The sequence below is a fragment of the Rutilus rutilus genome, assembly GCF_951802725.1.
Source record: "Rutilus rutilus genome assembly, chromosome: 15".
NCBI classification, from domain to species: Eukaryota; Metazoa; Chordata; class Actinopteri; order Cypriniformes; family Leuciscidae; genus Rutilus; species Rutilus rutilus.
In genome coordinates this window covers 1,798,287-1,812,689 of record NC_140220.1, presented here as the reverse complement: position 1 = coordinate 1,812,689, position 14,403 = coordinate 1,798,287, and the positions used below count along the sequence as shown (strand labels likewise).

Below are 14,403 nucleotides of genomic sequence, written 5' to 3'. Positions count from 1 at the left end.
CTTTCCTGCAGCAGAATTTTCCTTGCATTAGTTCAGATCAGAATGAAGAGTTTCTGTTTGTCACAAAGTCCTTGTTCATTTAAAACTAATTTTGCTGATCTAAACATGAACATATATGTAGATTAAGCAAGACTGAGTAGTTGCACACACTGTGTAACTCAATATTTTATTTTATTTTTGTCCTCCGATTGTGTCAGTGCACTTAAATAGATAATATACTGAAACAACAAACTGAGCAAATAAAAGGCGAGCCAAATGTTTATTAGTAAACTATGTCTGTTTGTGCTCTTGGTCCCTTTGAGAAATCAATCTCAAACTTGGCTCGGTTTGAGCTTTATTCTGCCACAGCCTATGAATGAACTTTGGAGTAAGGGCTGAAACGAACAAGCACTCATTGCACACATGAGTTTGTTTTGCTATAAATGTTCTGAAAACTGAGGCTGTGAAGAGAAGAAATGTTCTGAAGTCATCATGGTCGACAATAAGCTCCGTCTTCTGCTGCTTTTGACCATCGCCATGTCCAGTAAGTATCTCTACTGCCGCTCATTCTGAGTAGCACAAATCGAAATTTCACAAAAAGTGATTTTCTTTCTCTGTATTTTTTCCAGTATAAGTAATAAAATACATTTACTAAAGATGCAAAATGACATGTATATTAAAATTAAGTGAGATTTGTCCTTAAAACACATTAAATATTCCGTGTATCATTTTTGCTTTGTTTAAATAATTCAAATATCGGAGAATATTTTTTTCCAGTTTAAAAGGATACATTGTAGGGATACATATGAAATCCATATGGAAGCCCATTTCCGCCACATGAGATAAAGAATCATGCTTTAGTAAATCTTAATTATGACAAACAGTTTGAGATGAAAAGTCTAAATTATGACATACTTGTTTATAATTATGAGACTGAAAAGTCAAATCATGCCATAAAAAGTCGAAATTGACATACTAAGTCATAATAATTATACAAAGTAATTATGACATATAAAGTACAAAATGCAAAAACTTGCAAGTCATAATTATGAGATAAGAGTCGAACTTATGACATAAAAAGTCATAATTCTGACATGCTAATTCATAATTGTGGTTTTTCATATTAGTTTTGAGTCAAAAGTTAAGTAAAAAAATATATAATTATGTGAAACCTAAAAATGTGAAATTACAACTAATTGTAATGATGAGTCATCGGATTGAGAATCCATCTGCAGCTTTATTAATTCAGAGTCGAAAACAGGTACAAACAAGGTCGAGGTAGGCAGCAAACATTCACAGAACAGAGGACAGGCAAGAGGTCAGTAGCCTGACTACGTCAGACTTCGTACTTCCGCTCAATTTCAGTTCGCTTCTGTACTCAGTCTGAGATAGCGACAGTTTTCCCCATTTTCCTCCGGCCTGAAAACAGCCGGCCAATCAACGAACAGAGGGCGGGCTGAGAGCCGTGACGTAGACGCTGATTGTACCGTGGATGCGTAGATTTACTTCACATAATCTGCAAAAGTCGTTCACAGCCATGTTCACTCTGATATTTCGCTCGATGGTTTTGTTTTCGCATCACACATGTGTTTACAGTGGAAGTTAGATGCGGCTGAGCATGCGCATAACACACGCCATAACCAAACGTTATGTGATTGGCTTACGGGAACCAATGATTTTAAACTTTTTTTTTTTTTTAAACTTTTAAACTTTTTAAACTTCAGACAAGTTTGAATCTTTTTGTGTGATGAACTGCAGGTGTGTGTAATCAGTCCCAGGTATGAGGGCCTATGGGATTTGTAGTCCAAATAGCAACAGTCAATATTCTGGTGAAAGTTCCCTCTGGTGATCTGGAGCAAGTGGAGAGGAAGCCTCTCCTGTAACATTAATAAATCAGAATTTTGAGATTGAAAAGTAAAAATCATGACATAAAAAGTTGCAATTGACATAAGTCATAATAATAATTGTACAGAATAATTATGCAAGTCATAATTATAAGAGAAAAGTCAATTTATCTCATAATTATGTAAATTATGACCCAAGTCGAAGTTGGGACATAAAAAGTCGAAATTGACATAAGGCCAATTCCACGCAAAACTGTCACATCCATAACGACAAACACAATGCCATGGTATTTAGTTGGCGTTATGGATGTGACAGTTTTGTGCGGAATTGCCCATAAGTCATAATTTTGAATTTTTATGTCATAATTATGACATAAGTCATTATTATGAGATAAAAAAATAAGAATAATTATGATGTGCTAAGCACTACAATCAGAACTTTTGAATTAATTATACTTTTTTCAGGCAGGTATTTCTTATTTTAGAATGCCATTGCAATAAAGAACTTTACATTTAATCATTTAGCAGACGCTTTTAACCAAAGCAACTTACAAATGAGGAGAATAATAGAATCAATCAAGCAGCGATTGACCACCCGTGCAAGTTTACGAGGAGAGGAGTTATGTGCGTCTCTTCGGCTCGATAAAGACAGTCTTCTGGATTCTGGATCAGTTGCAGAGGTTTGACAGTGAAGCTGGAAGGAGAGAGCATTACAATAGTCCAGTCTGGAGAGAACAAGAGCTTGGACCAGGAGTTGTATAGCTCCGATAGGAAGGGCCTGATCCTCCTAATGTTGAATAAGGCAACTCTTCAGGACCGAGCAGTTCTAGCAATGTGGTCTGTAAAGTTCAACTGATCATCAATCACAAGTACAAGGTTCCTGGCTGTCCTGAGAGGAGTTAAGGTTGATGAGCCTATAGCTGAATGGAGAAGTTGTGCTGAAGTGTTGGGTTGGCCGAGACTACTATAGTTCTGTCTTCACAAGGTTGAGTTGAAGGTTGTGGTACTTCATCCAGCAAGAAATGTCCCTCAGATCCTCTGGTTGGAATGAGAGAAAGAGTTGTGTGTCATCAGCATAGCAGTAATGGGAAAAACCATGTTTCTGAATGAAAGATCCCAGTGATGACATGTAGATGCAGAAGAGAAGCGGTCCCAGCACTGAGCCCTGAGGCACCTCACCTCACCCCTCCACAACACCCTGAAGGACTCCTGAGTTCTGCGGTTCCTGAGATGCCCTTTATCTTGATGATTTGACTGGAGGATCTGGTGGTCAAAAGCAGCAGACAGATCCAGAAAGATGAGAACTGAGGATTTGGAAGCTACTCTTTTCAGTCTCAGAGCTTCAATAACCGAGAGCAGGGCAGACTCAGTTGAGTGTCCGCTTTTGAAATTAGACTTGTTGTTGTCCAGCTCATTCAAATGTCTTCGCAATGAATGGAAAAGCGTATACCAGTCTGTAGTTTTCTAGAAGTGCTGTATTTGGACCACTAAAGGATTACACATACATTCAAGTTGGTATTTTGGAACATTTTCATCCCTGACTACAGATGTAATTACAGTGCAAACGCTCAAGTTTTATTTCAGTCTAGTAATGTGCATTTGTTTTGTATTGCAGAAGCTCAGGACGAAGAAGCGCCATGCTTGAGTATGTCTCAATTATTCTGCAGAATCTACTGTATATGCAAAACCTACAGTTGCAATGATCTTTATTCAATATTAAATTCCTGCAGTTTCTCACTTGTGGATAATGTGTATTAAATGAGATGCTCTGCTTCGTCTAGTGGCCAAAAGATACAAGCCCTTCAACAAGTATGAATACTTCTATGAGACAGAGTCCTTGAATGCTTTGAACGGGGCTGTCAACGGTCCCAAGGCCAGCTGCAAGGTACAGTACGAGTTCATTTCACCACATCAAACTCTAAAGATACTACTGGTTTTTCAGCAACAGTGTGAATATCGTATTAGGTTGAGATTGCAGCTCCTGGTACATGCAGCTACATTGTGCGCACCACCGACTGCACACTGAGTGAAGTGATTGACGTCGATGCAGATGGAAAGCCTGTGTTTAGAGCAGCTGCTGGTGCGGAGAACTTCAAAACCGCCATGGAGAGGTAAAGGACTGTTCACACTTGTAAGGTTTATGAGTTAGTTTTGGCGACTAGAGGCTCTCATTGTGTTTCATTTTAGTGTCTCACCATTTGATCATGTGCTATTGTTCTCACCTGTGCCTCATTTCCTGTGAGTGTATTTAAGTTGCTCTGTTCCTGTTTTGTGTTTGTTATGTTGAGACCAACCTCTCCAGTCTTTTGGTAAATTCCTCTTGTGATTTTCTCTGGATTTATTTGCTCAGTTTGATTATCTGACTTTTTCATTTTGTTGTCCTTATTTTATCCCATGGAAGGTTTGGGATTTTTTTTTATTTACCTTTTTGGGAAACATCATTTACCCTTTGATGTTTCTAGACCCTCTTTTGGATTTTTTTGTACCGACTCCTTGGAACATTTGGAGATTCTGTTTTGGAATTACATTAATCATCATCTCAATCAGCACCGGTCCTAGGGCTTATAATTCAGTCACTGGTATCAGATGGTCATATTCAGCAGAGTCGTCTCTCTTTGTTCAGACGCCCTCTGAAGTTCACCGTTGAGGGAGACGATGACATCAAGCTTTTCCCTGAGGAAGACGAGCTGATAAACATCCTCAACATCAAGAGGGGAATCATCTCTGCTCTTGCTGTCCCAGTGCTTGAGGAGGACAAGAACAAAGACATGGTCCGTTGCAGGGCTGCACGATTTATCAAAATGAAATCGGTATCATGATATGGCTTATTGCGTTTGTCAAAACGCACAGGCTGCAATTTAATTATGATAAACAAATAAATATGTGTTACTGGTTTCAGAGTGAAGTACGTCATCTACACCTGATATCAGGGGTTACAAGCATGTGAATGAACCAAATGCTGAGTTTCAATCTGAAACCAGAAGCGCATATTTTTATTTGCCGGCAACTCGTCAAAATAAAACCTTGGTGGGTGACTGTTTAAAAATGAAGAAATTAAGCTGTAAATATTTGAATTGTAATTTTACTGTAAAATAAAATAAATTGTATTTTATTATTTTATTTTTAAATTTTACAATAGTTTCATTAATATATTTCTTATTGAAACACTGGGAATGTGGTCTATGAAAACTCAAGTAGAGAGATTTCTATTTTTGAGCACTTTTAAAAAAGATATATTTTTAACACTAGAAAAACAGTGTAGAATTTACTTTTAAACAATTTTCACTCAGTAAATTTCACAAATAATAACAAAGAAACCTCAAATAACACACTGAATTAAACGTGAAATTTTGAAACCGTATTTTCTTGTAAAACGTACTCCAATAACCTTTTATTTAGAACTTCAAAATAAATTCCTAAATCATTCAGCATTCAGCAAATTCCTGCATTTTGATATCGCGCAATATATATCACAAAAAAAAAAAAATACCGCAATGGCAGTTTTCGGGATTGTGTAGCCCTGCTCCTTTGATAAACTTCATTCTTGAATGGGAAGACGCTCATGTCAAATCCACTTCTAACATTCAGACCGTTTCTATTCCAGCCCACCATCTACGGTCTGTGTAAAACTGACTATGTCGTGAACACTAGAGAGGACGTCGCCACCGAAGTCACCCTTAGAAGAGACTTGTCCGATTGTGACAAGTTCAGGCCAGTCGAAGACCACACCAGTCCCCTCGCCCTCATCACCGGCATGGTGAGTTCAGAGACCTAGAACTAAAGTGCCCCATTATGCTATTTTAAAGGTGGCTAATTTTGTTTTTGAGTTTTACTTTCATCCAATGCTCTGATTGGTCAGACGGCCCAATCTGTTGTGACTGGTCAGAAACCATTAGCATATCTGAATTTCAGTTCTTTCTCAGCACTTGATACACAGTGATACAAACAGTAACAGTAACGAAGGCCAGCTGCAAAAATAACCCTGTCCACGCCTTTTCAGCGCAATTTTATTTCTGCGTGTCTTGAAAATCTTGAATATAGTTTTTTCAACGCCAAAAGAGGGTTTGCACTGGTGCAAGCTGTTAGTAAATCTGGCCCAATAACTCCATTTATCTGCTCTTTGATCTTTGCAGACCTTTTACATTCACAAACAACTCTATTACACACTACATATGGATAATATTTTCAAAACATTTACTCACATGCAATAGCATTGATATTTTTTCCTATGCAATGATGTTAGCCAATCAGTGGTTCTTTACTGACAAGCCTTTTTGCCACACCTGCCAGCCATAAATATATATTTATCTAGCAGAAATATTAGGCTACTTTCAGACATAATACACAGATCCAAAATACTGATACCTCACAGCGCGTGAGTAACGAAAGGAGTTCCCTTTTGCTTCTTCTTGTGCTTGAATATTTAATTTGGCAAGGCTTAAACTTTCGTGACAGTTAGTTATAGAGGGAACCTATAACTATAAAAAAAATCCATGTCATGACCCGTTTAAAACCCAGTGGAGACGAGTAGGTTGAGATGTCCAATGTTTGTCCTTCTCTCTTCCCAAGAAACATCCTCTTGCTCAGCTGATCAGAAGCAACCAGACCTGCATCTACAAGTTTAATAATGAGCAGCACCACATGACCTCTGGAACTTGTACCGAAAAACATGTTCTTGTGCTCTTTTCACATAAGTAAGTGAAATAATAAATTCCTGTAGCTCATGTAAATGTAGTGCATAGCTCTATCAATGCCAATGTCTTAACATGAATTTCAGCATGTTACTTCCATTTTTTTTACATTAAAATAGTGTGAGGTAAGATCTAAGTACCTAAACAATATTTGACACTGCTTTATGATAGAAATGTTAATAACAGTAAAATCCAGTGGTTCAAACTACTTGAATTGCTGTTCCTATTTGAAAATGTAGCCTGAATCATTTAATAATTCATAACTTAATGTCATGAGACAAGAAATATTTAGCTGTTTTGTTTTTTGTCCGTGGGGAATTGATTGGATGGTTGTGGTTTGCTATTGGCTGATCGCATGTGAGTGACAGGTTGCCCCGCCCTCGTCATCAGAGAAGAGAAAAGATGTCGCCACAAGAGGGAGAGGAAGTTCTGATTCAAGATTTCGAGGAACATGAATTTAACAAAATAATGATGTGCACAGATAAATAATTTATAATAAATACTGTGACACGGTGATATTCCATAAAAAATAAGAATTGTCCATTTTGACTTTCATGGTGACTTTAAATGCTTTGGATAAAAGCTTCTGCTAAATGCATAAATGTACATTAAGTATCGTGGATGCTCATACACTGATGTTTGTCTCTATGACTTTGACTCAACCAGGGGAGAATATGGAGTGGTCAGTACTGGCAAACAGGCCTTGACCCTTCTGGGAGTTGCTAAGTACAGTGACAGAGTCTTTGACCACAGTAAGAGAACATCTCTTTGGTATGAATGTTCATAATTTGCTTGCATGTCAAACTGAATGCAAAATGCACTGTTCCTCCAGATATGGCCAACATGAAACCCCTCCATCCAGACAGCAGTGTTGACATAAGCCCCATCCAGGATAAAGAAGCCGCTCTTGTTGTTCTGAGGGAAATTGCTGGGCTTTCTAAGACCAACGATGGACGTAAGAGAGCCCACTTGGCCCACAAACTCGTAGCCGTGATCCGCAAGATGGAAGCTGAAACCTTGACGGCTGTTGTTCCCGAGGCATTGGAAATCTCTCAGTCTTTGACGTACCAGGCTTTGCTACAGTGCGGTACACCAGAATGCAGCAGTGCTGTCATGCAGATATTCAGGACCTTTGACAAGTTCTCGGCTGAGATTGACGCTGCTGTATATGCCATGGGAATGATACCCCGGTCCTCCCGCGTCCTTGTGAAGGAAATGTTGGCGATGGCAAAGTTCAAGCCAAGCAAACCCATCTACTACGCTCTCAGCAATGCTGTGAGAAGGTGAGGGACAACTGTTGTAATGTATTCCATTGTAAACTTTAGATTAAGGTAAAAATAAATCATCAACTAACATATGAGTTGAAGTTTACCAATTGGTAGTATTTCTGTAGTTCAAACAGTTAAGGATTGGCCAAGATCTTGGGTTCCTTTCCAAGGAAATGCATGCACAATGTTATTATTCCAAAATTTTGATTGGCAATGTTTACCTTGAATGCAGTGGATATAAGTGTTTGCCAAATGCATAAATATAGTACTTTTTTAATTTGCAACCATGTGAAAAGACACTTTCAGACAAATTACAGTTTTGTCTCACTGACTGTTGTCCATGTTTCATGCAAGTGAACTTTTCATCAAAACAACATCTTTATTCTTTGTGTGACCCAAGGCTCTTTGAGACCGATGGAGTCACCAGTGAGATCCAGGCAGTGGCTGATTACGCCCTTGAACAGATCGGTGATTGCACAGGTGACCAGGAACACGTCTTTCTTTCTTTAAAGGTATGTTCACACAAATTCCTACATGCTAATAAATTCAACTTCAGACTCTACAACCAAAGCCCTATTCGGATGGTAATTGTTTCTCATGGGGACGCAACATTTACAGGAGTTAGACTGTGATTTTATTGCTGTCTGATTAAAGAAAGTCTGGGTTTATCTGCATAAAAGTTCCAGGCTAAATTCCTGTCTGTTTTTTGACGAACACCAAGGTAATTTTGGTAATTTTATTGACATCCTAATCCATAAGAAGGGATCAATCAAAAAGTCGTTCTTTGAATTATTTTCGACCAATGCCAAGCACTGTAAAATAACTGTTGTGCTTCAGAGTAATGTGAGCATTAATTTAAGGAAAAACTTTGTAAATTATTTTTAATAGACCAAATCGTACTCATACTGTACAATGAATTTGACACGCCAAAATGGACATTATGTTATAACTCTCCAATGCTTCAGCATATTGGGACGAAACTTGGTACATGTCATCATAATTATGACTTGATTGTACTTGCACATTTGTGGCACAGCACCACCTACTGGTCAAGAGAAATGAAGAATTGAGTTTTTGCTTATAACTGCTGAACGGTTTGGCCAAACATCATGAAATTGGTCTCGTTAGATTACCCTAAAAGTCTATTACAGGTCATTGGCAACATGGTGGCTGCACTGGGAGCTGCACGTCCTGCTTTGCAGTCGTCTGTTATTCAATGCATCAAGCAGCCGGCTGCCTCCCCTGCAGTCCAACAGGCCGCGGTTCAGGTCTACAGACAGATTCCTGTACCTGAAGAGGTGAGCTGTTAAATAAACCCACAGCTCTTGGTGAGTTTGAAGTCAGTCTAAAATAGGGCTGCACAATATTGGACAATACTGACATTGCGATATTTTGTGATATATATTGTGATATATATTGAAAAAAATGCAGGAAGTTTCTCCCGATGACTCTAATAGTTCTATTTATAGAGAATGAATCATTCTAGAATGATTGGGGTTATTTAGTTGGGAAGTTCATCTGCATAGAAAATATAAAAAAAAAGATTTTGATGGGTTGCTGGCAAATAAATAAATGCGCTGCCGGTTTCAGAGTGAAGCAGTATGTTCATTTACATGCGTGCAGCTCACAGAGTCTCAGAACATCTTGATTAACGGTAATTATCTTTGTTTCCATACAAAGTTGCGAATTTAACTTATGCTGTCAGTGTGTGTTAGAAAACAAAATCGTCACTTCCTGGGAAATTGTAGCAAAATATTTGTAATAAAAAGGCCGCAATTGGGTAAGAAACTATGACTCTTTTTTCGTACATTATAAATGACTTGATGATATCATGTTATCTTGCGTTCGGATTCCTTTTGTTTGTGAATGCAATCATGTGAGAAGCTTCTAGGGAATTAAACCAAATCATTCTTATGACAGACTTTGGCTCAGGCATTTCAGGTCAAACCAACCTCTGAGACTCTGCGATGCGATTGGTCCACTGGCTAGTAAAGTTATCCAATCACATCCCCTGGAGGCAAAGTCACCTGAGTTTTTTTATTGCACATAAAGGGATTTATTAGGTAAATGTGTTTCCATCACAGTTTATGCGCATGTCTTCTTATTGGAAAAAAATGTATCCACCTCAATAAGTGCATACGTTTTTACGTACTATCTGCATCTTGCCGTTTCCATCCAGTAATATCCCAAACATAGATGGGTAGAAATAGCTAATGAGACTCTGAAACACTGTATCATGTTGTAAACATGTGTAAATGACGCACATCACTCTGAAACTGGTTGAACATGTTTACTTAATTAAATCACAGCATGCGCGATTGACAATTGCACTAAAGCCATATCGCGTTATTGATTTTATTCTAATATATGTCACAGCCTTAGTCTAAATGTCATTTCATGGCTCTTACAGGGCCGAGAGGTGCTCATGCATGCTATTCTGGACAGAGCCGCATCCGTACAGAAGCGTGTAGCGGCGTATCTCATCTTGATGAAGAACCCCACGCCTGCTGAACTCGCTCAACTGACAGCGGCTCTCCTTGTTGAGGAAAATCCTCAGTTCAAGAGCTTTATCATCTCTCATATCAGCAACATCTTGAGCTCTACAGCACCAGAGACCCTGGAGTAAATAATACATTTAATGGGAAGAACCTAATCTAATTTTCAGAAGAAAAGGTAATCTTGTTTTGTTTACTCCCTAGCTTGAGACAGAAGATTCGAGAGGCCTTTCAAGGCAATGAAATTGAAATGCTAATGGGACCAAACGAACTCTCTCGGTACTACAGACTTGGATCTTTAGAGGGAAACATGATCTTTGAATCTCCTAATGAACTTCCAAGGGAGGTCATGCTGGAAATGACCTTGAATGCTTTGGGATTTGATATGGACTTGTTTGAGGTACAGAGGTCAATAAAAGTCCAACATTTACTTGATTATGGCCCTATGAAATCTGTTTGATTTTTGCCAAATTCTGTTTGCCATAATCAAGCAGCCCTAATGTCTTTGATTCTTGCTTTCAGATTGGCATAGAGGGAAAGGGCTTTGAGCCCATTGTGGAGGCTCTCTTTGGTGACGATGGATTCTTCCCAGATACTATCATGAAGACCACCTTATATGCCACCGACAAGATGCCCGCCGAACTCAATGAGGTCTTAGACAACATGCTGCCGTTCATGGGAAACGATAGGAAGAAGAGACAGGTATTAAATGTAGTGAAAGTTGCAAATGGATGTATTTCTTTACAGCTGTATTCCAATCTCAATCTCTTCTGTGTCCTGCAGGCTTCTCAAAACATAGTCAATGAAATCAGTCATAATGTCAACAAGCTTATCGAGGACTTAAAGGCCCAGGATGCTCCTGAAGCAATGGTGTACCTCAAGCTTCTGGGTGCTGAACTTGGGTATCTTGATACAAAAGATGGCAAGATGATTCACAATCTCCTTAAGATGATCCCCACTGACGTGAGTACAGCTTTACCAACCACAGCTGTCATCACATGGATTCTGTCATCAGAATTAGTAATGCAAACAAGACAGTTGTTATATCAACTTTTTAATAACACAATTATGTTTCTACTCCAATTTGTTGTTGAAATATAAGTAAACTGTAGCTGTACTAAAACTTGTTTTCGTGACAGATTTATTCAAACATACGTTAAATAATGAAGACAAGAGGATAAGTAAAAATATAATGAATATGTAATATAGTGCATATATTTATCAAAATGCATTTTTCTAGCTGACTATCAAGTTTATGGTCATTGAATGGCTTTTCTGAGGTAAATGTAACTACGTGACATTGTTCTCAAACTGTTTTATTGATGTCTTTCCGTGGTTGAAACACTGATTGATTACATGAGACATGATTGATTTCAGTATCTTTCAACATTCTTTCTGATGGTCATTGATGTTTATTTGGTAGTAACTAGTAGTAAAGAGGAAGAGAGGTGGGAGGTGTTACAAAAGATTTTTTGTAAAGTTTTCTTCATGCATCAACAGAAAAGCATTGACCAAAAGATTGAACTTGAGATTTAAAGTGAAGTCAATTATTTATCCTTTAAAACTCATCTTTGATAATCAAAATGACATATTTAAAAAAAAAAATTCCTGTGAAAATGATTTCTTCATGCCTTAAAAATAGCTTCAATGTAACTCAACACCCTTGCGTCATTTAGTATGGAATAATGAATATGCAAATTAGTCCCCGCCTCCGCACACTCACATTAAAAATTTGACAATCCTGATCAGTATCGATTAAAAAAGAGAAACCGACATTGTTAATCCAGCACTACAATGTTAATCCACACAGCTGACATGTTTACCCGTTGTAGTTTATCCATGTTGTGGAACAAAATAGACGCTGAACACACCATTAGAGAAACACTAATTAAACGTCACTGTTTGGGTCAATGATTTCTATCCTCCAAAACCGTTTGCCCAAAATAAAAATTTTCAGTCACCGAAATTTCTTTGCATTACTAATCATCATTATATTTTTGAAATAGTTCCTCAAAAGACTGCTCTCAAGTGTCGACAACGAGCTTTTCCTTCACTACATCTTCATGGATAATGAGTTTTATCTGCCCACCGGAGCTGGCTTTCCACTCAGAGTGGCTCTGTCTGGTACCTTTACTCCTGGAGTCAAAGGAGGATTGAGCTTTAATCCAGTCAGGGTGAGTCCAACACACTTCAGTCGTGCACGTGTTATTGTCAACAACAAATTATCTTGCATTTCTACTATTGTGCTCTAAGATGTGTTCATGTAAGCTGTTGTCTATGTAAATATATTGTACAATGTAATTTATTCCTATGATCAAAGCTGAATTTTCAGCATCATTACTCCAGTCTTTAGCGTCACATAATCCTTCAGAAATCATTCTAATATGATGAATTGATGCTCAATGGGGGGGAGAGAGGAGATAATGATGACTTTTGGTGAATATTGTGGAAACTAATTGATACATTTAGATAAATATATTTCATACATTACAGCAAATTATAATACAACTTATTAGGCCTATATATTTATAGAATAGCAAAGTAGGCCTAATCAATATACAAGACTGAACCACATAGATGTGAAATAAAAAGGCTATCATGATCATTTTGCCAACAATGAACCATGGATTTGTTTAGTTTATAATACGTTTTATTTTTAACTTAAACAAATACAACATATAACATTCAAAACTCATCGGCTTAGACTGCATTTGAAGAAAAATAAACACAACAATTTTCTGTAGCCTTGTGCGAACTTATTCAATAGAATTAGACTTCTAGAATGTTCTTTCCAGTAAAAAAAAAAAAAAAAATTCATTTAATTAGACAACATTTTAGTGCAAATATCTTTATATAATTATACTTCTATTACAGTTAACTTTCTTTCCAGTGCAAAACAATAATACATAAAAAAAAACAGCTAATAAAGAAAATAAAAAATATTGCACTCAAATACTGTATACGTATATTTTTGTGCTCTTTTCTTTTTCGCCGGCTGCTCGGAGGTAGTCATTTTTACATTTCCCGCTGTTGTCACTTGTCGTCATCGTTGCTACGATACGTGACTCACAATGACTGAAACGACCAATTAAAAGGGCATTCTCTGATGATGTTCCAAGATGTTAAAAACGCTACGCTGATCATATACAAACGGAGAGAAATTAGTATCTGCCGCACCGTCGGTTTTTTTTCTTATCATAGCCTACAAATGTGTTCGTTCATAGTCTGACATATATTAGAAGCTATGTGTCTGTCATGGATTTGCACTGAATCGATTCTCAAAAATACGGAACAAAGTGCGTTCCGTATCAGTTCAATACGGAACAAGACTTTTATGTGTCAAATACGGGACGATTCCGTATTATACGGAACGGTTGGCAACCCTACTTATGGCCACAGTGCCTCTTGCAGCCTGGGCATGTGCCATACAGGATTCGAACACACGACCTGAAAGGAAACCTCGTGGCACAGGGTTTAGCAGCTTACAATACTCAGTTGATAATAACTCACCGAACTGCAGAGGAGAGCCTTCGGTGTGAGACTGAGGACACAACAGCATTACTTAGCATGTTAACCAGATTAGCATGCTAAAATAGTTTAATGCTAATGTAATTTATGGTTAACCTGATAGCTGAAGAGCCAGATTAGAAAGAATGGCATCTGGTTAGCAATGCTAACCAATTAGCAAGGTCAACTTTGAAGACAAATATCTCAGGAACGGTGGTGAATATCAAAATCCGTTCTGGTCTGTGCGCCTTGGTCCAAACATCTTCTGAGCCAATTTTTTACAAAATTGAGCAAAATTTGTCAACAGTTTTTCATTTGCTTGATTATGATGGACAGTCACATTGTTGGAAAATGACAAATGAGATATCATCGGAATCGGCAAAACATAATGGCATAAATCAAATTTTAAACAATGTTTTCAAAAGTTAAGTGTTTTTGCAAAAAAAAGAGTATATCTCTGGAACACAAGGTGGCACTGTGTTCAAACTTCTCGGGTACCTTCAGGACATACCCTTGATGATCCCTACCAAATTTAGTGCAGATATGTAAACCTTTTTAAAAGATATCGCAAATTTATGTCAAAATTCAAAATGGTGGACACATGGTTTATCCAATCCTG

At 37.8% G+C, this 14,403-nt stretch overlaps 1 protein-coding gene across 1 annotated transcript in view; it reads left to right on the top strand.

Moving 5' to 3' along the window:
- Positions 1-406: 406 nt before the first annotated feature.
- apobb.2 (apolipoprotein Bb, tandem duplicate 2) overlaps positions 407-14,403 on the top strand; it is a 35,310-nt gene continuing 21,313 nt past the window's right edge. Inside the window, exons 1-16 of the mRNA XM_084432340.1 lie at positions 407-523; positions 3,439-3,468; positions 3,605-3,708; positions 3,789-3,934; positions 4,447-4,594; positions 5,428-5,580; positions 6,393-6,517; positions 7,181-7,266; positions 7,347-7,797; positions 8,183-8,294; positions 8,934-9,080; positions 10,193-10,404; positions 10,482-10,677; positions 10,800-10,979; positions 11,061-11,240; positions 12,284-12,451. Of these exons, the coding sequence (XP_084288466.1) occupies positions 472-523; positions 3,439-3,468; positions 3,605-3,708; positions 3,789-3,934; positions 4,447-4,594; positions 5,428-5,580; positions 6,393-6,517; positions 7,181-7,266; positions 7,347-7,797; positions 8,183-8,294; positions 8,934-9,080; positions 10,193-10,404; positions 10,482-10,677; positions 10,800-10,979; positions 11,061-11,240; positions 12,284-12,451 (2,490 nt within the window). The 5' untranslated portion in view covers positions 407-471. The remainder of the gene's footprint in view (positions 524-3,438; positions 3,469-3,604; positions 3,709-3,788; positions 3,935-4,446; positions 4,595-5,427; positions 5,581-6,392; positions 6,518-7,180; positions 7,267-7,346; positions 7,798-8,182; positions 8,295-8,933; positions 9,081-10,192; positions 10,405-10,481; positions 10,678-10,799; positions 10,980-11,060; positions 11,241-12,283; positions 12,452-14,403) is intronic.